The 24,987-nt window shown below is 34.2% G+C and overlaps 1 protein-coding gene across 1 annotated transcript in view; it reads right to left on the minus strand.

The window, feature by feature from the left end:
* Window positions 1–24,987, minus strand: part of ASCC3 (activating signal cointegrator 1 complex subunit 3) — a 248,206-nt gene that overhangs the window by 101,188 nt on the left and 122,031 nt on the right. Inside the window, exon 14 of the mRNA XM_056487382.1 lies at window positions 24,477–24,611. Coding sequence (XP_056343357.1) covers window positions 24,477–24,611 — 135 coding nt within the window. The remainder of the gene's footprint in view (window positions 1–24,476; window positions 24,612–24,987) is intronic.

The raw sequence follows: 24,987 nt of genomic DNA on the forward strand, positions 1-24,987 counted from the left end.
CAACTATAAGGTGTACACTCTTTGAAGTACTCATACAGTGAACCAAATAATGAAATTTTTAACAGGCCTATAGATATATTTTTCCCCTAATTTATATAAAAAGAAGGCAAAAAAAGAGCAATAAAACTTGATTATGAGAAGCAGCTGCCAATAAATTGCTTCTTGATAAGTGAAACATGAATTTATGGTTTGTTTTGTATTTTTTTTTAATCTCCAATTGCTACCCTTACCTAAGACAAAGTAGATCATCACTACTTGCTACGATAGTTTTTTTCGCTTTCTGTAGATTACTCACTTTTTTTTTATGCTTGCTTATTTTAAGATATTCCTTGAAATTCAGAATTTGGATTTTTTTTCCCCACTAATAATGCAGCTTTTGACTCATGTATTTTCCTTCAATAAAAAAAGGCATAGGCTATTCTAGCATTTTTCTCACGATCTCCTTACTATAGCAAACTTCATGCTCATGACCATATGACTCAATCATTGTAATTTCCTTTCTGTGGAGTTCACTACAGGGCAGCACTTGCAGTTTGTTCAGAATGCACCATTATATCTGTTCACTGGTTTCAGCAATTCTGAGCAATTTATTCCCAATCTCCATTCTCTGCACTGTCCTGACACCCTGTAAAGTAGCAGCTCTTAATTTGGAGACCTCATTAGCCTCACTTGATGGGTGTTGGAGCTCAGATAGCACAGACATCACAGAAACCTACACCAAAGAAAGTGAGGAACCTTTTGCTGCAGCCTTCAATGAACAGCATTTATAATTAGTACTACTACTGCGTGATGAACACAGTCCAAGTATATCCAAGCAACTATTTTGTAACTTTGCTCAAGAGATCTGAAAATATAATTTCTAGGCTGACCTAAATTGTTTTAGCTCCCAACAAGACAAAAACCTCTGCCTCATTCATATTACTTAAACTGCTGAATCTGCTATGCTGGTTCATTTTAAGAATACTGACAGTCTTTCAAAATTTATGAGATCAGGGTAGGATGGAAAAAGTGTATCTACTCCAGATATAAAGGTCAGCTGAGAGAAGCAGAATGAAAAAAGAGAAGTTGAAGAGTTTATCCATTGGCTTATTCCTGTTCCTGTAAATATAAAAGAACTATGTATTACAGAAACAGAAAGAAATGATCAAAGGATTGAATGATCATTCACCATTTTTGCTCTTCAGAATTTATTACATTCATATTGTGTATTAATTTACCTATATATGTAAAAGTTCTTTTATTTTCAACTTCTGTTTCAAAGGGGAGAGATCAAAACTTGGATGGTGTAAAGAAAAGAATAAGAGATTTTTTTTTTAAATATCAATGCAAAATATAGTAATTTTTTGTTACAAGGAAAAAAAAAAGACTAGACTCCTTAAGATGCAGTTAGAGAAGTACATGAAACCAAGAGAAAATACAAACCCGTGAAAGATAAGCACTAACATTATCTGAAAGTTTATGCCAACAACTACAAGGAGAAATACAGATTTGAGTCTAAAACGAGAAAAAATATATGTATTTGAGGTACAATTAAGGTACAGTTTTACTTGAGGACTGTCCTTTTATGAATTAAAATTGTTATTAGTATTATTCCACTTGTACTCTCTGCATAATAATTAAGCAATCAGCAGTTGTTTCTAGGACAAGGATGAAGCAACATTTTATGGGGTAGCAGTAAGATTACTTTGCACTTTCTGGGAACAGAGGCATTATCTTCAATGACTGCTCACCCTGCAACTGGGTCCTGTTAAAAACCCCAAAACTACTGAGAGCTCTTCTCACCAAGATGACACACATGACCTAGCTGATCATTTCTGGAGGGATGCAGGCTGCCCAATATGCTATTCTACTCATTCTCTACATCTTCACTTTTTTCATGTATCTAGCTATTCACTTGGTATAGTTATCCTGAAGTTCCTCTGTTCAACACTTACTCTTTTATTGGGATATAATTAGTTGGTACCTGGCAAGACATTATTTGAAGATTGTAATTCTAACAAACAAATGTGAATCAGTTTGAATTTCTCCTAGAAGAGTCAATAATCTAATTGTCTCCCTCTGGCAATTTAAGTTCACTGTATTAAAGTTATAATTTTTTATACCTATGAGTTACTGTCTAATCAATTTACTGATATCACCTCAGTTAGTTCTGTAAAGTGCTTTAAAAACTACTCTGAAGGAGAAAGAGATTGCTCCAATCAGAACAGTTTAAAAAGAATTCCTATATATTATACTTTGATTCTCTTTTTGATTCACAAAGGAGCAAGGTGTAAGGAAGAATTTCTGCCACATTTTTTTTAGGTAAGGCCCTGGCCTTACCACTGATCCTGACTTATTTATTGCATAAGATTGTGTCTCATCCAGTTGATACCTTAGGGAGTGATGACTACCAGTTTAGGAAAGGAATTGGTATGGTGTCCAGAATGTCTTGCTTTTTTCAGTGTGTTCTTTTTACAGTACACTGTCACATCACAGCAACCCCATCTTTTTTTTTTTTTTTTCCACTGAAAAATTACATGGTACATAGAGAATGAATTATTCTATGGGAAAATGAGGAACAGCCTTCAGATTTAAAAACCTGAGCAAGAGCATTTAATGTAATCTTTGATTCCTCAGGTCTATAATCTCTAATGCATTAGACAGAAGTGTTTACAGACCTCACTGATCAGAGAAGCTAAGGAAGTGTAGTATAATGTTTAAAATGTTGCATTTTGAGCCAGCCAGACAAGCCAAGAATGAAAAAATAGTGAATGTGAGTCTGACCATGCACCAGTGATGGATTTCCAACAAGTCACTAAGGATGTAGGCATAGTTTCCAATTACCTCACTTAACTGCCTAGCAAAAAACCCCTATAAAGCAAAAAAAGGAACTATTTGTATAGACAATACATTACCTCAACGTGAGCCAGAATTTTATAACATGGACAAAAGTAACCTGACATTTTACTTCAAGCCAGACTGCAGTGCCTGTCTTAAAAATGAATAAATTACTGATTCTCAAATAAAAGGGTTTAAGAACTTAAGTTGAAAAATAATTACAGCAGTAGGTTTAGACAGCAAGAAAACGTTCATTATAGTCACCCAGTTTAAGCACCACCTCTCAGTGAAAATAACAATATTTTTCATATATTGTACAATGATAAGCATGTTTGTCTTGCTTATAGCAAGTGAAATAGAAATTATATAGGAAAATTTTTGTAATGCTTCAGTATGCTGAAAATCTGGACTTCCCCAGATCTATGACACCAATCTCTGACTAAATAATCTCAAATCTTATTAAGACAAGTGTCAAAACAGCTTAACAACAACATGAAAATGCACATCAATTATGATGGAATTAATTGTATAACACAACAATTTTAAATTGCATGCAAAATAATTTCTTTTTCATCAATTTAGAATTCAACCACTCTCATTCTAGGAACAGATGTATGAAACATATAAAATACAGCAAAGTATCTATTTGTCTCCAGACTTTGAGACAATAAGTCCTGTTGCCATATTTGTTAACCACTTGGAGTACACAGATGAAAACAGCAATCTTGGTCTGTTTTGCTGACAGCAGAAGTTTTCAGTATGGTGTCATAAAACTAGCTGGTAGGGAAGATACACAGCATGGAAAGAAATTGATAGAGAGTTTGATGACATGCAAGGATGAATTTTTACTGGCTTCATTTTGAGTACTGACAACCTCTGGAGACCCAGTTAAACCTTCTGCTGCTGTGCTTAACTGTGCAAAGATTACAATATTTCTGCCTCAACAGGAAAGTGATACTGTATGGTGTCTATAAAAATATTTGTTATATTTGAGAACACATCTTTTGCTTTGTAATACTCAAAATTCCCACTCTACTGAGCCATGACAAGACTGAACGTCATTTTAGCAAGAAACAATGAAAGCAGAAAGTCTTTTAAATTTCTTTCCACTACTGCTACACCTTACTTAATACTATTAATAACTATTTTTACTGCAACCCCTCCTCAGAGGCTATACTGACTGAGACATTATTAAACCTGGAAGAAAAATATTTCATTAACATTAAATGTATTTCTCATTTCATAATTAAACCACAAATGTCCACTAAACTTCAGAGCTATGCAAAGTGACAGACTGAGGATTCTTCAGAAGAATGGAATTTTTCTCACAATTCTTATAGGTAATGGGAAATGTGCAGTATGAATTAATAGTTTACATGGTATTCAAATAGTTGTAGACTGGCATCATTATACATGACCATGAAAAGCTGCATCTTATCTTACACCAGGAAAGTAATTTTTAGAGGGATGAACACTATTAAGTATTAAATTATTATATTTACTATATTATATTAATTATTATTAAATATTATAAATTATTAAAATATAAATATTATGTCTTTTGATTAGGTATTGTGCCTTGGTTTCTTCACTCTCCTAACTTCTGTACTACACAGCATGGAAGATAAGCATAACAATACTATGAAGACATGATAAAAAAACCCAGTCAGTAAATGTGACAGAAATTCCTAAACTTAAAAATGTCACAGTTATATTCACCACTCATTAAGTAACTTGAACTATGTAACTTGACTTTTAATGAGAAAAAAAAAATAAAAAAGAAAAAACCAGAAACAAACTGGAACATCAGACCATCTGCAGCACTGTAAACCCAAGCTTTTTTCACTGATACCAGAGTAATATGATGACCCAAAAGGAAATTCATGATGTAACTAGAATTTCTTAAAGGTTTTGGTTTTTTTTTAATTGGTATGCTAATATTAAACAAGTCTCAGAACTAAACTGATTTTATCTCTCCTATGCCTTTGCTATTACAAAAGAATTTCAGTGATTCCTTAGTAACCTTTGCAGCTCAGGGTTGCCAAATGTTAAATCTCACAAGATATGTAGTTTCCAGAACTCTTTAAAGGATATGAAGGATTACACATGTTTATGTATTTTCATATTGCAATGTTTATACAGTAACATCTGATTAATTATATTAAGTGCTAATTACTTACTTCATTTGATATAGAACTAACAAATAAAAAATCTATTAAGAAACTAATAGACCTTTAAGGAGTGAGACCAGTAAAACATGATTTCCTATGATTTTTATATTCCTTGTGCCTCCAGCCCAACTCAAGTGCTTGCTCCATCTGGTTTCTCTAACCTCATCTCTGTCAGAGTTATTTCATTGCATTATTGTTACATAAACTTTTCCACTGCACCCTCAGGACAAAAAATACATCTTAAAAATGGCATCTGTAAGGCTTATGCTGATTTTCAACACAGCCATCCAGTTAGTAATAACACCTTTGACAACAATGCTGACTTTTTTCTAGTTTTATTCCAAATTACTTGCAGACTACTCTCAAATTCTGCAAATTCAGGGCACAAGTGTGAACACTGTGAAATACTGACCATCATTCAAAATCAGTTTCGAAGGTAACATCATGTCTCTATGACCTGAAAGGCACAAAAGGAGCACCTAAGAAGTGGAGAACAAGGCTGCTATTACTGTGCTCTTATGGCCAGCAGATTTGGGAATTAGGAGTCAGTTTGTCAGCTAAACTGAGACAGCTATTAGGCTTGCTGCCAGAGGAAACCAGCAGATGCAAGAAATGAGCACTGTGCAGTCATCTCCAAGCAGCTTAATTTTACCCCCAGATCCTCTTCAAATGTAGGGTATTTTCCCACAGGCCTCTGCTAAATTACAAGATTCCTTGTAGTTTCAAACTCTACTGAAAAAATCCAGTGTTTTTTACTCTCCTATCTTAAAAAAAATACCCTCTCCTCAAATTCAGCCCTTGTAGCACCAATATTTTATGTTACTTACTAACATTTTGCTTGATGCTTCACAAAGCCTGCAGGATAATTGCTTTGTAAATTTTAGAACTCACAGAGATGAACATATTTATGTAAAATTAAATATGGCTTTGAAAGACTTTTTTCTACATCTAAAGTTCTTTAAGCATTTACATAACCTAGTACATATACCTCCCACCCAAGGCTGATATTTTGAGCAAAGGAATACTTCATTTTCCTGTTCAAGTAATTTTTATAACATATTTACAGAGTTTTGAGAAAAAAATTACTGCACTGATGTTAGTTTATCCATCTGCCTTGGGGTTTATAAACAAGATTAGAATCTCTCTGCAAAACTGAGCAACTTGCTATTGTTAAGCTATTGTAATTCATATACTGTTATTTTAAAGCAGGATATACAGTTTCTTCATCAAGCTAACTTTAATTGTCCTACATAGCAGGTAATTCTCAGGGGAAATGTAAGAAAATATCACACATATCAAACACACCATGGAGACCAAATTATCTGGTCTGGGAAGAGGTGAGGAGATTGTTACTTTCTCACTTAACACAAAGCAGCACAAAACAGGTGAGAGGAGAGCTGCTGTGCTGATTGCTTGCACAGTCCCTCTCAAATCCTCATTAATTTCCATTTTTCACACTCTGTTTACTTATCTTGCATATATTAGTGCTAATGACTGTTCAAAAGTGTCAGATGCCACACTATGAGCTTCATTTTCTTTAATATTTTAATTACATTAACATTCTTCTGTGCAAAGTCATATCTCTTAAAATCATTACATCCTTCATGCATTTAATCTCCTTAAAAGAGCTTTTCACTTTAGAGCTCAACCCTCTTTAAGAGCAGCCTTTGTGAGACTGAAATGTTAAAAGTTAGTGATTCAAAGCCACTGGCCATTTGTGGAACTGGCAGGGTTCTTTGCTCAGGCCAGGTTTGCAGCCCCCCTTTCACCAACCAAAGGGCAGGAGAGATTTTGGATGTGTGGTGGTGAAACCTCTAATCCCCAAAAGGCAAGTAGCAAACAAAGCCAACCTTTGCCTTAAAGTTGTGTTGTGTACGTATTCATTAGCACATATATTAGTCCATATAATTTATCACTAGAAGTAACAACATTTCAGAACAGAGTATCTTTTTATGAAGTAGAAAAAATAACTGAGGTTGAAGTAAAAACACACAAAAATAAAAAAAATGCTATCTACGTAAAACAGTTCTATAACTATCACTGCAAATACATGCAAAACATATCAATAGCTTTCCTAGATAAAGACAACCACTTGATCTGTACAGAACTGAACCACACACCCATGGTTCAGTGCCAAGGCAAATATCATGTTTGCAGCATTATGTATCACATACACACTACAGGGTTATCACCAGGATATCAGTCTTCAGTGGTTTCAAGATGGTAATACTGAATTATGAATTAAAATCAGAATAAAAGGAGTGAAGAATCTGTGACTCTTGCACTTTGAACAAACTTTTAATTAGAATCAGTGTGACACATAGTTTTAAAACTTTTAAAGTTTTGCACTTGATTTTCTCATTTCACACGTTGAAAACTCACACAAAATATGCTATATTGTATATAAAATGAATGCAAACAACATAATGTGTAAGTAATAATATAAAATACAGAGTCAGAGAGGATGAAGGAGACCTCCAAGATCATTGTCTAACCTTTGACCTAATACCACCATGCCCACTAAACCACTTTGTGAAGCGCCACATGCAATTCTTTTTTCAGTAATTCCAGAGACAGTAAGACCACCATTTCTCTGGGCAGCCTGTTCCAATGCTTGAAAATCTTTTTGGCGAAGAAATTTTCCTGCACATCCAACTTGAACGTCCCAAGGTGCAATTCGGGGCCATTTTCCCTTGTCTTATCACTGGATGCCTGGGAGAAGAGGCCGAGTTTCACCTAGCCACAACCACCTTCCAGGAAGTTGGAGAGAGCAATAATGCTCCCCCAAGCCTCCATTTCTCCAGACTGAACAACTCCAGCTCCCTCAGCCGCTCCTTACAGGACCTGTGCTCCAGACCCTTCACCAAGTCTGTTGCCCTTCTCTGGACTCGCTCCAGAACCTCAATGTCCTTCCTTTAGTGAGGGGCCCAAAACTGAACACAGGATCTGAGGCGTGGCCTCACCAGTGCCTAGTACAGGGGTACTGCCCTGGTCCTGCTGGCCACACTATTCCTGGGACAGGGCAGGATGCCTTCTGGGCCACCTGGGCACACTGCAGGCTCATATTCATCCTGTAAAGCAAAGCTGGATATCATATCATATCAATCATATCATATCATATCACATCACATCATATATCATATATCATATATCATATATCATATATCATATATCATATATCATATATCATATATCATATATCATATATCATATATCATATATCATATATCATATATCATATTTCATATTTCATATTTCATATAATCAATTATCTTTAGGAATTAATTTACATATCTAAGAAAATTTTACTTTGCGAATTCCAGTCTAAATGTTGGAAGTTACTCAACAAAGGTATCTCCTTCTGTTAATTTTATGTTTATATAGCTAATTTTTTTTAAAATTTATTTATATATAGCTATTTTTTAAAACTGATTTTTAGGCTCCAAATAAGGAATTGCCAATTCTGTTGTAAAAGAAATTTTACACAGAATGGAAGGAGAGTGGCTATGCTTACCTGTAACACTGGTTGTATCTCTGTGAGCCCCAGTGACAACTTGCTAGAGGGAAACCCATTGAGCCTGCTTTCTATCAGACAGTCTTTCTGATAATATCTATTGAAATGGACTGATAACATAATTCTTGGCACAGACTTTTCATTCTTGAGATCAACTTAGAACACACTCCCTACTCTATTTCCTCTTTGAGAAGGCATCATTTAAGACAAGCAGTTACCTCCATCATACTTGTTTAATCTGCAGACTGCTAGTATGGAAGGTAAGAGGGCTGGCTAATGCTGTCTGATGCAGAGAAATATCACTAAGTAAAATCTGAGTAACTGTGTGACCATTTGAGACAAGCCACTTGACATCAGCTTGATATGGCAGGGTTCAGTTTGAGATTAAAAGTGTGCAGACGCCCACACAGAGATCTGCAGGAGGAGTCTGAGCACCCTGCACAGCCAGTGGGAATCTGGCAGCAGAGCCTGTGCAGTGTTTCTGCTCTCTCTCTCTCATGTCTGCTCCTGGATGAACTCAGGCATCCTGCTGGCTCCATTGCCTGAAGTGCACTGAATTTCACCAACTACAACAGCAGCTCAAATACATCACACATTTGTAGCTACCATGTGCAGTCTCCTAAAATCCGTATGCTATAATTTTAACCAGAAAAGCACTCCATGTTTCAAATTTAGACTAATGAACAAGAATTATCCTGGAAAGAATAAAAGACAAATTAGACCCCCAAATAACTTTCCATTGCAACGAATTTTTATTGTAACTGAGTCAGGTGGCATTTTCCCAACACTCCCAGATGGCACATAGCACTAATAGCTCTTAATTATCACTCAATATTCCAAATAAATTAGAACTTAAATTATCTGCCTTCACACTAATCTCTGCTTATTCTGATACTCACACATTAAAATTAATCAGATCATCCTAGTTTTAAATGCTGAACATAACAGAACTAAGGAACATCATAGTAAAAATACGAATGGCGACTTGACATCCTTTCTGTTGATGACAACGGCAACTTAATTAGGGGACATTATTTATCACAAACTCACTTCAGGCTTGTTAGAACCCCCAAGTGTAATTATACAACCCCAAAATTACACTCCTACAACCCTTCCTTTGCGATAGAAAAACAGATGCATGAATTCACAGCCTGGCATCACCAGAATCAGGACAGGTCATAGTGCTACTTGAAAGTATGACAAAAGCCACTTTTTTCTTCATGTGAGTAAACTGATAAGAACATACTACAACTGAAATGTTCCCAAACTGTGGTCAGACAAATAATGGGATTAAACACCTAGTTCATCTAAATTTTTCCCTATGAAGAAAAAGGATAAGAGATGTTAAGTGATTTTTTTTTCATATCTGTGCAATTTTCCACAGTTATTGGTTTAATTTTTAGTTTGAGAGAAAAATTCAAGATTTTTTTTTTTTTTGTATTTGATAAAATGAGAAGACTGTGAAATCCCAAAGTTGTCTGAGATTCCTGAGTAAAAATTCAGTCATAAGGAGAAAGAGATTTCCATTCATACCAGAAGTAAATATAAACTTTATGAGGCATTTCGCTCCTATCCCCTCAAAATCCCAAAAGAAAATTCTTTCTACAATATTGGTCCTCTTTCAACCTCCACCATTAAACACAGTATATACTTTATATTACAGAACAGAAAACTGAACTCAAGGAAATCCAGATTACAGCTTTAACTGATAAATTCACATATTTACATCAGCCCCTTTACAGTCACAAAAACAGCTGACATTTCTCCCTCAGAAAAATACAGAAACTCATAAAGTCATTTGGCAAGCCTGTGTTCAAGTGTAATAAGTTAATCCTCATGCATTTTCTCCAGCTAATCCCTGTTCTGATGCCTGAAGCTAATTTCATACATATATTTCATGAGGGTAAATATAAATTTGAAACATATAGATTTTTCCTATTTACTATTAAATGTCATTCTGGTAATCCAAAGGACGACTAACAGACACAGAGAAATAAATGCTTAAAACTAAATTTTTTAAGCTTCCTATAATATGCATTGTTCAAGCATTTTTATATCTTTTAAGAAAAAGTGAATGCAATCTGTATTACATTACTACACATAAATATGTATATGTACTATACAAGTACATTATACATTAAAATTATTACACTAGTATCTTATCTGTCCTGCATTTTATAATATCATCTACTAATGGATGCAAGATGACAAAAAGAAAAGACTAAAGAAGGGAATAAGAAAAAAAATTATCTTAGAAATATCATAAAAATGTAAAGAACGCATTTTTCAGGTCAAGAAGAGAGCTGCACCTCAGGCAGATGCCTGGAAGCCGAATGTATTTTAATTCTCGGCCACCAAAATGCTCAGAAGTGAAAGGAGGATCAAGAGCCTTTACCGACCATAAATTCAGAAACATGTATGCGCATTAAAAGGCAGGGCCACAAGGTGGCTCTCAACACACAGAATTGAAAACTAAAACCAGAAAGGAAATAAAAATCTTTGTTTTCTTAAAATTGTAACCGATATGTTTCACCTCCCTTATTCTAGGACACGCTTATTTCCACACTAGGAAAATACTTTGAAAATATTTTGAATTCCAACAAAGAGGTTTCTAGGCTCAATCTATAACGACATGATTTTCTTGTAGGCACTTATTTCTCCCCAAACTGAAGCATTTTTGATAGTTGGAATTCATAAATACATAATTGCAATAAGCTTATTTACTGCTTTTGATTAAATTAGTTCTCAGCTATTTACCAATACTAGTTCTATTTCATGATGAAAACTATGAAGCTTCCACCTAGAACATGAATTTGTACATAGACAACATATTACAGAGCTTGTTTTTTTCTGATATGCTCTAGCTATATTATTTAGGTTGTTAACTATCACTTTATTATTCCTTTTACAGGCTTCTTAATAGTTGTGGGTTTTTCTGGCAATCGTTCACCCTTTAATTATTTATGTTATGAAAATACATGTTTTCATTCACTATCTGTTTTCCTCATAAGTGGGAAAATCTGAGATTTAAAGAAAGTGGAACAGGTAGGATAAATTAATAAATAGGGTTATGACTGCCAACTCAGTAAAACTGACAGAATTCAGTAAATATGTGATGCTGAATCAAAGAATTGTAGACCCACACATCACTCTGAAAAATACAGCAGTCTCTTAGGACAATCTTGATGGATATTTTCCTTAGACAAGAGATCTTGGTGGTTACTTCAAGTAATATACACCCTCAGAGAAACAAAATCCAAGGGAATACCTGAAAATAACTATTACAGCTGATGTGTAACTACAAGCCAATGCAGGAAAAAACTACCTATGTTTTCAATGTTACAAGGCAGTACAAACACTTTTTAACTAAACAAATTAAACAAAAGCCCAGAAAATAATTTATGAGTGTAAGGGATCATTAAAAGAATTATAAGAAGTACTGGTGCATCTATGTAAGTGTTTTAAAACCCTGAATCACTGGGACAAATTTGCATTTTCTTATTGCTTTCCGTTCGAGAAGCTGCAAAAAGTTAAACACTGTGCTGTGTTTTCTCTATGAAACACTATTTTGTGTTGTATTAAGCTGTGTCCTCAGGGCTTACTCTAAAGCCAACAGTCTATTTTCCAATAATTTTAGTATGTTTTCCAATGAGATCCTTCAACTGCAAACCAGCTAGGACTGTTCAATTATTCAGCAATACTACTGTTAAATGAAAGCAGAGAAATACAATATTAACAGTTTCAAACACTTCAGATTTCTGATTGTTGTCCTTGATAAACATACATAGCACAACTTGGAAAAAGTGATCACTAGACTCAGACTTTGCCCTAGAATTCTACATTTGATTACAAAATTCATGCCTATCAAAGCCAGAGGTACCCTCACAGAAAGAAAATGTGCAGCATTTTTCATCCTTGATGCAATGGCCTTTGATGCCCCAGCTTTTATTATTATTATTATTATTACAAAGTTTTCAAAAGCATTTTCAATTCTTTTGATACGCCAAATTCAAGAACCTCAGGGTTTGTCCTCCTGTACTAGGTTTTTAGCATTTTGCTAACAGTTCTCAATTTTTTAGAACTTTCAAATGTGCAAGTCACAGTTTTTGTCTTTGGAAAAAGAAAAAAAGACAGAGAGGAATCCATAGCACGTGAATTACTAACTAGAGGTCAGAACCTTAAACACAGCAATAATGACAGCAAATTCAAGTTTCATCTCGTAGTATTAGCACTCATAGATCATAAACATCCCCAACAAGAAAGGACAGATCCTCAGAGTAGTTAGCAGAAATCAACAGACCTTCTTTAAAAATGCTGGTCGAGATCTTTATTCAAACAGATAAGATCTTACATTTCCTTTTTTGGAAAAAAGAACATTATAAATGAAAACTGAGCAGCAACCAGCAAACATCACCCCCCTAAAAACCAAGATGCTGCAAGCTCTTCTGGTCACAAGTATTTTGCTGGTGTGCAGGGGGGATTATTTCAGGTCTTGCTGAGTTCAGGCAATCAGCAGCTCTACACATAACATCTTTCCCCAGGTAACAAGTATTTCTTTTTCTTGTGGAAGATATTTTTTGATTGTTAAGGAAATATAGTTTTTTTGGTTTGTTTTTTTAAACTTAATTTTAGCTATGAATTTTAGCTTCATTTTGGTTGTAGTCCCATTGTATCTACTGGGAAACATGGACAATTTGCAAAATTTTTTTTTTTAGAACCTTTGCTAACTTTCATCAAAATTTTCCCATATTCAAGGAATTTGCTGGCTAGCCTCTGTTGCCATCCATTTCAGAGATATACATTTTCACAATTTCTGCCTTCTGTCACTAAAAACACTCACCAGACGAGCTGTGAAAAATAATTTTTAAATCCCTCCTGTAGCTTTCTTCCAGAGGTGGCAAATCATCACAATACAGCAAAACTTACATACAAATAACTATTTTCAGTAATGCTTTGAATATCTTTCAATGTTCTAATGTTTCTTAAGTCCCAGAAATTTAAGAAATTTTCATTTTTTAGCTATGCTGGCTAAAATTAACCCTTTATCTACTTGCACTGGTATTTTCCAGAAATGAAGGTCTGATAGGTGGAAGGGGGAACATTAATTTTTTAAAGAATTCATAGTTCAGCACAGGAAATCACAAGTCTCCTAATACTGTCATCTTCCTATCTGCACTCTTCCAGCATCTTCTCACAAACTATGAACTTCCAAATCTGCCTTCCATATTTTTAGCAATTTTATTTTCATTTCACAATACACAGTAAGCTTAATTTTGTCAACTACCAGTTTTCATTATAGTTCATGCCCAGCTTGTGTATACTCTACACTTGTCAAAAACATGATGCTGTTAGTCTAGCTCCCATTAGCATAATACATAATTTCTAGTTCTAGTTTTTTACTCAAATAAGACAAAAATTACAACATGGTACATGTAGAAAGATATATCCAAATGCATATTTATATGATATTCATTCAAAAAATCTCAGCTGTGGTGTCAAAATACTGGTTTTCAGATTTATATGTTTTTCTAAAATGCTCTAGTTTCTGTTGGCTTTGATGCAACAAAATAATTGAGTTGCTCAAAATAGATTTGGCAAAGTCAGGCAAAATTCTAATTTTACTTTGATAAAGGTGACATACAATGGTATCTGTACATTCTGAAGAGTAGCAGTTTGTGGCTTTATACAAGAAAATGCTTTCCTCCAAGACAATGATTCCCAGCAAGGGAATCCCAGGGATTCTTCTGATTCTTGCCTGACTTTTGAAATTCCAATTCAAAGGATCTTAAGATTAACTCCAAACAACCAAGATAAAAGAAGATACAACTAATCTTGCAGATACCAAGGCTTCCATAAAACATATAAAAGACATGCTAAAAACCAGACTGACTATATATGTAATAAAACTCTGACTATAGAAAGAAATATATGGCAATAAATATTTGGCAGTTCTCTAAAAATAATTCTCCACAACTTTCCAAAGTAAGTCTTATTATTTTTTAACTTATTTTGTTTTCCCCAAAGCACCTCTGGCTCTCAGTATGTGGAATTTCTGGAATGTGGATCCAATTGAAATCACTCCCTCTTTATAGTTTCTTCTAATTTCTCTTTCATTTAAATGTTTTAAAAGTGTGTGCCCATTTTACTCATTATCTCCCAGTCCATCTTAATTAGATGTTATTGCCGGCTTCAGTACAAAAAAAACTTCTGTCCAGTCCTGATCAGCTCTCTATCTTGTGCAAATTATCTAAAGGAATACTTAAAAAGCTCAATGAAATTTTCCTACATGATGGTATTTGGAGGAGTTAACAGAAGAAAGTGGATGACAACTGAATTTGTCAATATACATACCTAAATAATTCCATCAAACCATAATGAAACTAATATTTGAAAAGCTTTATTATTTTGAAAATAAGTGAAATCGAGAATATGAACTGAAATTTAATATTTTTATAGGTCTGTTAATAAAATCATGTTTTCTAAATGAAAAACAGAATCAAGCATCTAAATGTACATTGGTGAATCTATTTACTTCCACTGATTATAATCATGTTTTTAAAGAGACAGTGTGAGATAGTTTCCAACATTGAAGTGATGCTTTCTGTCAACTTAGGTGTTTATGAAAATAAATTTTTGAATTATAATGATTCAGACCCTTAAATCTTTTAAAAATCGCAGTTCAAAGATACCCTATACATTCACTGTTTTAGAATAGAAAAGAAAATATTTACATAAATCCTCAGGGAGCAAAAAGGACACAGTTAACAGAGATACTCTGAAGGAAAAACATCAACCAGCTCTAAAAGAAAGCACATATATTTATGCTACAGGATAACTGTGAACTACAGGTTTTGTTCTGAATTTTCTTTCAGTAAAGACAGCTACAAAGGGTGTTCTCTGATGGCCTGAATCTTTAAAGCAATCACCAACTACTTAAAAAAACCAACACACTGCATCCTTCATTTACAGCCCTGAAGAGCAGTACTTTGTGATGAACCTTCATAAGTCAAGTGTGATGCTAAAAAAACCCCTAAAATCAAAAATCAAATGCAATTCACTGGACCTTGCAAAATTTACTTTCTTTAGAAATCAAACATGTTTTCTAAAAGAATGTCAATCACTGAACAGCACTGAGCCTGCTGGAGGACAATATAATCACCATGGAATACAAAGTACAACTGATCAACAAGCAGCATTGACTGTCAGCATACAATGCAGAAAGCCTTCGAATTGTTATTAACTTTTCAATCATTACTCTTCATTACTAATAATTACTGTAGCTACACTATTTCCTGACAAACGAATTCTTAAGTAGATAGGATATCTTTCAACACTATCTTCTAGTCAGCATATGATTTCCAAAGGTACAAAAACTGCATGTGATCAGAATCATTTGTCAGTATGGTTTGGTGCATCTTATACAGAAAAAGTGCCTGAAAAATTATTGTCTACAGTCTTACTGTGAATATACTGCATAAGGTTACACACTGCAAACTAGGACTAACTGGCACATTTTGGAAAAGGAAGCAAGACCTATGGGTCTAGGGATTGAAAGCAGCCAGACACTGGCTGAACCAACCAAGTTCTTTGGGCTGAGAAGGGGCTAGGGCAGAGAGCACTTATGCTGACTTCAATATTATTTATAATGTCTTCTTGCTGGAGTGCTCACCACTAAAGAGATATTGCCTGCCTTTGAACCTGTTAAATGACAGAACAAAATGAAGAAAAAGGAGCTTTATCCTCTCAAAGATACCTCATTTTTAATACTTACCTGAACTTGATTACACATGGTGAAAACAAGCTCTGGCAAAAATAAAAAGCGGGTAGTAGGCTGTGCGACTGAAGTACAGAGTGCAGTCCTGGCCCCCAAACTTGTGAATATTAAAACAATCACACTGGTTTTTGTTTTTGCTTTTCCCACCCTAATGTCTCATAAGTTTGTAGTTTGTTTCTTTATGATTAGCATAGCTATTGGATACTCAAATATATTTGATACAATAAATGAGATTTCAAGTTGAAATCCTCTAATCCAGGGAAGCTGTCGATTAATAACTACTGGGAAAAGACATAGGAAACATTTGGATCTGGATTATATGTTAAAGCATCCTAGTAACTAACTGAAGGTGATTTTCACAGTCAAAGGAAAAAGGAATGCCACATAGCTTTCCTCTCTCAGTACCCAGAATGAAGCTAAAATTTCAGGAAAGACAAAGAGATCACAAACGCTTATGTAAGAAAAAGAAATAGCTAAGAATGCATAGGAAAATATGAAGAAACATGAAACCTTTAATATATTCACCTATTTAAATCAGTTAGTTTTACATTAATATCCATTTTTATGCTGATTTTAAAAGAAAAAAATACACATATGCTGCTGCTGACTGTGCAAACCCTGTAACTGCAGCATCAATCAAATAACTTGTTAGAACTACTCATTACAGTAAGCAATGTCATAGCCTGACATCAAGGAACTTCTGTTGGACTAATATTCTTCCCATATCCCACGGAGAAAGAAGTTTCAGTATATTTTAATCAGTCATTTAAAAGAAGTCTTACATTAAAAGAGAATTACCTATTAAAGATGTTTTTTTAAACAGTGCAACTTTGAATTTCAGTTTCTATATTTTGAGGCACTAATCCAACATTTAGACAAATTTATTTACCTTAAGGTCTGAATTAATGAATGCAAAGACTGCTCCACCTTGCAAAATACTGTGGTAGACTTCATTTAAGGAGAGAAGTTTAATCATGTTATAAATATGACAACAATTTCAAATGATTTTACTAAGCACATTTAGTATTTAATAGGAAATTTTGTCAACAATGAAAGGGGATGCTATAGGCAACACATTATCCCAGAGTTTATCAGAGCATTTCCATGGAGGATTAGTAAGAAAAGGCATCAAATCTTATATTTCCAGTGGCTAAATCCATTACTGATTTTAACCTGAATAACTGAAAAAGCTGAGAAGTTCTGTACAAAAGCATAAAATGTCTTTTACTAGTTACTTGAAGAAAAACATCAGCACTCCTGTCAGCTGTATTTGCAACCTCAGAGATCATTCTAGAAAAAAGGTTTGCTAACCCATTTTTCTTCGAGGAGATCCATTACTAATGCAGTGCAGCTTCTGGAAGTAGAACAAATATTCATGAGGTGGCTTTCCAGTGATAAACAGGATGAAACTAAGCATTGTTGCATTTCAAGTTGACACTCATGATAGATAAAACAGAATATATGATCAAGCCCACAGATTAGGGGGGAAAAAAGTCCATTTTCTTTTTTTCACAGGAAAACAGAAGACTGTTACTTGTTACATCAGTGCTGTAACTATCAGAGCCTGAGAGACAAGTCTGAAATCCTTGAGACTGATTTTCAGAAATATAGTTGATAACAGAATTCAGTCTATACCATATACTTTATACCTTCTGATTCATAATAAAACCACTAGAAAATTCCAGTGGACTGTAAACAACACAGAGGACTACATAGAGCATCAAACTGAAAATAAACATAAAGCTGTGCAAATATAATTTGACACATAAAAAAGTAAATATTATAATAACAGAAATATACATCAAGTTTCAAGTAGTTTTCATTTTTAAAGGTCAGGAAAAGCAAAAGTAAAAAGAAATTTATTGTTTCTGTCAATTTTTTATTTCAGTTTACATGAGTTAACACTTAACTTTAATATCTAGGAAGACTGATAAAAAAATAGGCTATATTTTTCTATTGCTCACAATATATACTTCTGTAAAAAGGCCTCTCCAAAATCTAAGTGTCCATCTGAATAACAATGCTAAATTCCACAGCTCAGGATTCATTAAAACAGTGGAATCACTCTATCCAGAAGATATTTTTCTTTAATGTGTGAATTGTTAGGACCATAACTTAACATGAATTTTGTCTCTGACCTTCAAGCAGGACTACTGAATAAAATATCACATGAAAGAAATGCAGAGAGCTTCATTCCTTTCTCTGAGAGATAATTAACAAATATCTTCCAAAAGTAAAAAAATATAGTAATTATAAAACAAATAGGAAACCTCAATATATGTTTGACATTTATTATAGCCTAATGTATTTGAATACATATCCTCATTTTATTTTATAGTTTTTTTAATGGCATATCAAATATTAGATATGTTATTAGTAAAACAAAAATAAAATGAGGATTGCTCTAAAATAATTAAATGTCAGGCAAATGACTACACATTAAATATTTGATGAATGCTCTCTAAAAATTAATTTCTAATAGTTTAAAAATGTTTGACAGATAATTAAGAGGATTAGTAATTGCTTTCAGATTTTTAAGGCCAGTAAAGAATACAATGCTTTTAACTATCCTACTTTTTTAGTTCATCCTGTGAAGTAGCCTTCACTTCCATTTGCTGTGTCTAGAACATGCATGATTTGAGCATTACTTATTCTTGTAAGTGATATACTGGATTTCAGATTATTCTAAGTATGTTATTCATCCATTACAGTGAAAACTGCATACAGAATACAAAATAAGGACTGTATTACATTATCAAGATTATTCTCTGCCAGGTATTGCTAAATTCATGTCAAATGAAATGGCAAGACTGAATGGCCTCTAATCTGATAAATTTGGGATCAGTGCCAATAAACATCCATTTATACAAGATAGCTCTTGTCAGACAAACATGATATTATCATTATGAAGCTTAGATTAATCACTCTGCATCACACAATACTGATATAATACAGTTAGACTTCTGTCAGAAATTTCATTTATATGATGTGGCATTGGGAATTAAGTACTATATAAAATGAATTTCATTTATTAAAGAGATTAAAATCAGGCAATGATGATTGAAATTAATTGTGTATAGGAACTTTCACATGACAGAATATCAGTGTAGTTCTTCAGAGAGCCAGTTTGACCCATGGATATTTAGTATTTGTATCAGTGATCAAAAATTTAAAATATGAACACACTGAATAAAGGTACAGTTTGGAAATCAGAAACACTCTGAATGAATGGTAAGTGCTTGCAACGACAGATCAGTTCCACACCATTACTTGGCTCACCTACAGATGAGCTTGGAGGTTGCAGGAACAAAGAAACCAGGTCATATTTGGAGAATGGATTTAAAAAAGAACCCAGAAAAGCTCTTAAAAGTTGTGGTTTATAATGTTAATACTCAACTTATTGCATAAGATGTATCTGATTTATGGTATAAGGTGTAAAAACTGCTGTGCCAGGTCAAACACAGTCTGTCTAGAGCAATGGTTTCTCTGAAAAGCAAATGCCTAAGGAAGGAGTGTGAAAGCTCTTCCCAGTATAATCTCTTTGCTACTGTAATTTTGCCGCTGAAAGACTTTCTGAATAGCTGGACGTACATCTAACAACAATAATTTGCTATTTAAACGAATAAAAACTTTATCAGGGGAAAAAAAAAATCAGTGAAGAGAACTAGCATAAGATCCTAGGTCTAGAGCACTAGGCAGGCCAATTCAGACATGAAGAATTACACATGTCAAGGCTATAAACATTTTAGAAATTGTTACTAGAGCTCAAACAGAATTTTGTGCCTTGCTCAATTCCCAACATCACATTATAAACATTTCACAACAGCTGGTCCTTCTTGTACACAAAAACTATGAAACCATTAGTGTGCCCCTGCAGTATTTCTATGACTCAGACTTGTTCTGTTTAGAGCCATAGTTCTCTGCAATAACATTTTCTTTTGTTTTTCTAACAGTTGTAATGGTAGAAAACTGTACAGATACAACTCTGGATGACAGTCACTTAAGCCTGTAAAAGTAGGCTCTGTGTATACACCTATGTGGTACTGAAATTTGTACCAGTAAACCTCTCCAGCATTAGAACTACCACTGAAAAGAGAAAACTTCTACACTTTCAGGCTACCTGAATCTAGATGTGCATTGTATTTGATTCAGACAGTGCTATACCAGCCTCTTGTGTTTAATTCCAGGATGGATTATTGGAAAGAAAGCAGAAAGTTAAGGAAAATAATCAACTTCTTCATACCCAACTTGACTTCACTGTGTCTTGTGTCTTTATCTCTTACACTTGGAAATCTAAAAATACCGGCACTAAAAGTTCCTATGACAAAATACATGATGGTAAAGCCCTTTGGTAAGATGCACATACTTTACTGCTCTTAATATAACTACTTCTGTTGGAAATATTTACTGCTAAGAAAGAAAAAGAAAATTTAGATTGAATAGTAATAGTTTTAATAACAACTTACCACATGCTCTAATCACTGAAATCTTTGGTGTACTCATAAGTCTTCATATGTAAGAGCGTTAATTGCTCAGGGAAATGTTGCTAGTATATTACTCATTTTATGATTATTGATGGCTGTTTATGCACAGTTGCTGCCTTGGCAGACTATATATCTTATTTGATTAGTATCTTTATTGTGCTAACTGTATATAAATAAAAATATGTCTCAAAGACACATGCTGTGACATAATTATTCTAATAGAGTATATTCACATTAGTTTAAACAGCAAGTTTCTGATGAACAGAGAACACGTATTCTCTCAATATCTTGAAAACTCCTTTTGTAGACAATAAGTATTAGGTAGTAAGAGTCAGAATAAAAAAAATACTTAATTTTTATTGTAAATAAAATGAATATAATTTAGCTTTGTTTGTTAAATAGATCCTGAAGAGGACAAATGGAAGCACGTTGGGAAAAGTTACTGGGGGTGTTCTGCTACTGATTTCAATACAACTAGGCCTTCACTCTATTTTTAGTACTCCCATTACTTATTTATTTATGTGTGTCGGTGAAGGAGTCCTTAAGTATACTGCAGGATCTAATTTGTAAGAAATAATAAGAATAGTAATAAAAATTGTATTTTTCCTCAATATCTAGATCATACATGTACAAGAAGTAAAATAATCTGAATTTACATCAAGTAATATGTGCATATCACATATACTCACCACTGGAAGAATTTAATTAGTTCTTCTGTCTCCATTGCAAGACTCAAGACAGACACAAGAAGGTTATGTGCTCAAGAACACAATTCCCTCTCATTCATTGCTGTATGTCGTGGTTTAGGGATGATACTCCCCAATTTACTGCTCCCCACTGAGAGTATCCAAACCATGAACTCCTTGCTTGCTTCTCCCCCTCCCACAGCCCCTCCCTTGTGCTGGAGAGGAGAATTGGAGGCACAAAAGGTGAAGATTATGGATTGAGGTAAGAACAATTAAAAACAGCAATAAGAGAAGAAAACAAACAGTAACAGCAACAACAGTAATGACACAGGGTAAAAGAAAGAGGGGAACAATTCACGTGTGATTGCTGGACCTGGAGTTACCAGACTCTGCTGCACCTATATGACCAGAAGGAACCCTTTCTCCTTGCCCCCCAGCAACTGAAAAAATTAACCCAGGTCTGGCTGGAACCAGGACACTGGTTTCTTATCTTGTTATAAATGTGCTCTGTTATTGACAGTCACACTTCTTGGTCTTGCTTTCCAGACAATCATCACCACCTTGGTTTGTAATTGCATTCTGCCTCATCTTCTGTGCTCTTCCTAGGTACTTACTCTTAAGAATTTTTAAAATTGTATTGGGAAAGATTCCATAATTTCTCATATTACATTTTCATGCCTCAAGTTTGTCTGTAAGAACAATTGGAAGTGTGTACCATTAATACTGATCTTGTCTACAGCTTTTCCTGAAAAAGGATGATGCTTACATTTTCATATTAAAAGAGTAGTATTCCCACATAAGAATTCAACTTCTCTTGGGAGTTTGCCTAGAATAACAAGTACTTTTCACATGAACCTGTATAGTGTCAATATTTTACTTTATTTTTCATGAATAGCATGTAAAGCTTACAACTTAAGTATTCATTTTCATTTACCTCTCTCTTTCCCAGTTTTTTCCTCACTTTTTGAATCATGATGCCAAGTCATCACTGCCTTCAGTGAAGGTGAATGCCTCCCTATTCAAGCCATTTCTTCAGTGTAAAAGCAGAGAGATTTCTGATTCATAGAAGCTTCCCAGCAGATTCTACTGTGTAATTCTCTAAATAAGCCAAAGACTGCTCTCCCAAAGATCACAGTCCTAAGTCTCACTGTTTCTCAACCTTCCCCTGATTACTGAGCTCAATCTCTACAATGAAATTTGCCATTCATGGAAATGGTCATCACATTTCTTGAGCAGCAAAGTAGGGGCCTGGTTGGACTGGAAAGTGGTCTCTAAGTGTAGCTTATGAACCTCATGGGTGGCCTGAATAATGCCACTATCCCAGATCATGGTTGAAAATGTAGTGGGGAGACATCTGCCTGTATCCACTAGTAACTCACAACCACTACCTGTGCCTGGAAGGACAGTCCGTAACAGTTCTCAACCAGAACCTCCCTGGCCCTTCATTGCTGCTCCAACCTTGACCCACACAGGAGCTGCACGAGTCCAGTTTCACTGTGGGGCTCTGCAGAGTCAAAGATCAGCCTAGAGGGAACACAGCTCCCTCTCCTCCACATCCCTGTCTGTGCTTTCCAGTACGGTGCACACGATGCATTGCCTCAGAGATGAAATCTACTGCTATACCCACAAGTAATAAGAATTATAGCACAGCAAACCATATTAGACATATTCCAAATGAATTTAGAACTTTTCTCTATGACAGTTTTGTGGTTTCCATCAACACAGGAAAATGCTTTCTAATTAATTTAACTTAATTTAATTAACTAATGAAAAGTAAAACTATAGATACAGGAGCTGTTTTCACTGACATACACAGTGAGTTGGATGAATACTTCCTTGACAGATATCTCACAAAACAGGTACAGCTGAAATAAGCATAACATTTTTCTTAATTTCTTTAGCAATAATTTTGATTGTCTGAATAAGCACTAGTATTTTCAATAGCTTAATTTTTTTTTCTTATATTACCATTAAAAAACTAACTATTTTTAATAGAAGGAAGAGTTTCAGATTTTTTCCTAAGAAATCCAATAAAAAAAATTCAGCATTAATTAGTGTTATACTAGAAACATGGGGTCTCCAAGTTCAAGTTTGATGTTATTTTTATAATGCAGCAGATACTAGCATCTACTAGAAAAAGAGGGGCTTTCAAATATGCTATTTTATGAAATATAATGGCATCAACTTGTAAGAACATAGTTTTAAAATATTTACTATAGCTCTCAGAAACATCTTACCAAAAAGAACATAATTTATTCTGATTTCTCTATGTTTCAGAAATCTGATTCTACCAACTGTAACATCTATGCGCTATTCATAATTACTAAGTCTGAATGAATCTTTTCACATTCTCTTCAGAAGTACATAATAAAGTAACATATTTATTATAATAATGACAGACATAGGAACCTAAACCACTCAGAAGATTCTAATTCACAGGTCCAAAACACTGAAGAGTTTATTGATATATTTGCAGTGCAAGAAGATATATCACATATGTATTAAAATTTTTTTACAGTGTCTCCTCTATGTTCATGGGGGGAAAACAATTGTGGAAAGGGAAAGAAACTTATTTTCCACGGGATGTTCAAAAGACCCAGCTAACTAATCTGTAGACTTCAGCTGATATCACCAAATATAAATGCCACACACAGCACAGAATTAAGAATTGTTATGAAAATATTCTTTCAGCAGATATACTGGCATATTCCTTGAAACTGATGGTTTAGGGACTTCCCAAGCTGCAAGCATGAAGGTTACTGTCAAGTACTGCAAACTGCATAAAACAGAACAATTATCAGCTTCATCTTGAAAAACTGAAAGTAACAGGAATTTGCTCTCCCTTTACTAGTACTCCTTCTGTTCCCCTATTTAATTCAGCAACTTCACATGCCTTTTCAAAGCAGAATCTTCCCAGAAGCTCAAAAATACTCAAAAATTCCCATGCTGGACTGTATTAAATAAATATCAATATTAAATAAATATCAATTCCAAGACTGAAAAGACTATCAGTGTAAATTATTTACTTACCTGTTTTTCAGCTTGTCCATATTCTGATCCTTGGGGTGACAAGAAGTGACAAATATGACCATTGTTTTTTGCTTTTTCTCGAAGAGCCATAGCAGTTCGTACTGTAGCATTTCTAGCATGAACAAACACCATCACCTTTAGACAGAAAGAAACAGGGCCAATGAGAAATTTACAAAAAAGGTTTAATCAAATAATGAAAACACTTTATTTACGAAATATTCCCTATGGGAATGAAAAAAACTAGTTAATACATGGCATACTGATGAAAACTAATGCCACTTAAAGGCAACTAAAGGATGATCCTGCCTACATTGAGTTTAATATTTTCAAAGAGCTTTTGATAAAGTTGTATTTTTAAAAAAATACTTAAGCCTTTAAAAATAGGGAACGATTGTTGACTGTAAATAGTTCATCTTCACAAAGTACTGAGATTAACATTGATGCAAAAAGTTGTATTATTTGCCACATCCTAAATGTTCTGGAAACAAATAGTGCTGATACTACAACTTTG

Source organism: Oenanthe melanoleuca, chromosome 3 (genome assembly GCF_029582105.1).
Source record: "Oenanthe melanoleuca isolate GR-GAL-2019-014 chromosome 3, OMel1.0, whole genome shotgun sequence".
Taxonomy (NCBI): domain Eukaryota; kingdom Metazoa; phylum Chordata; class Aves; order Passeriformes; family Muscicapidae; genus Oenanthe; species Oenanthe melanoleuca.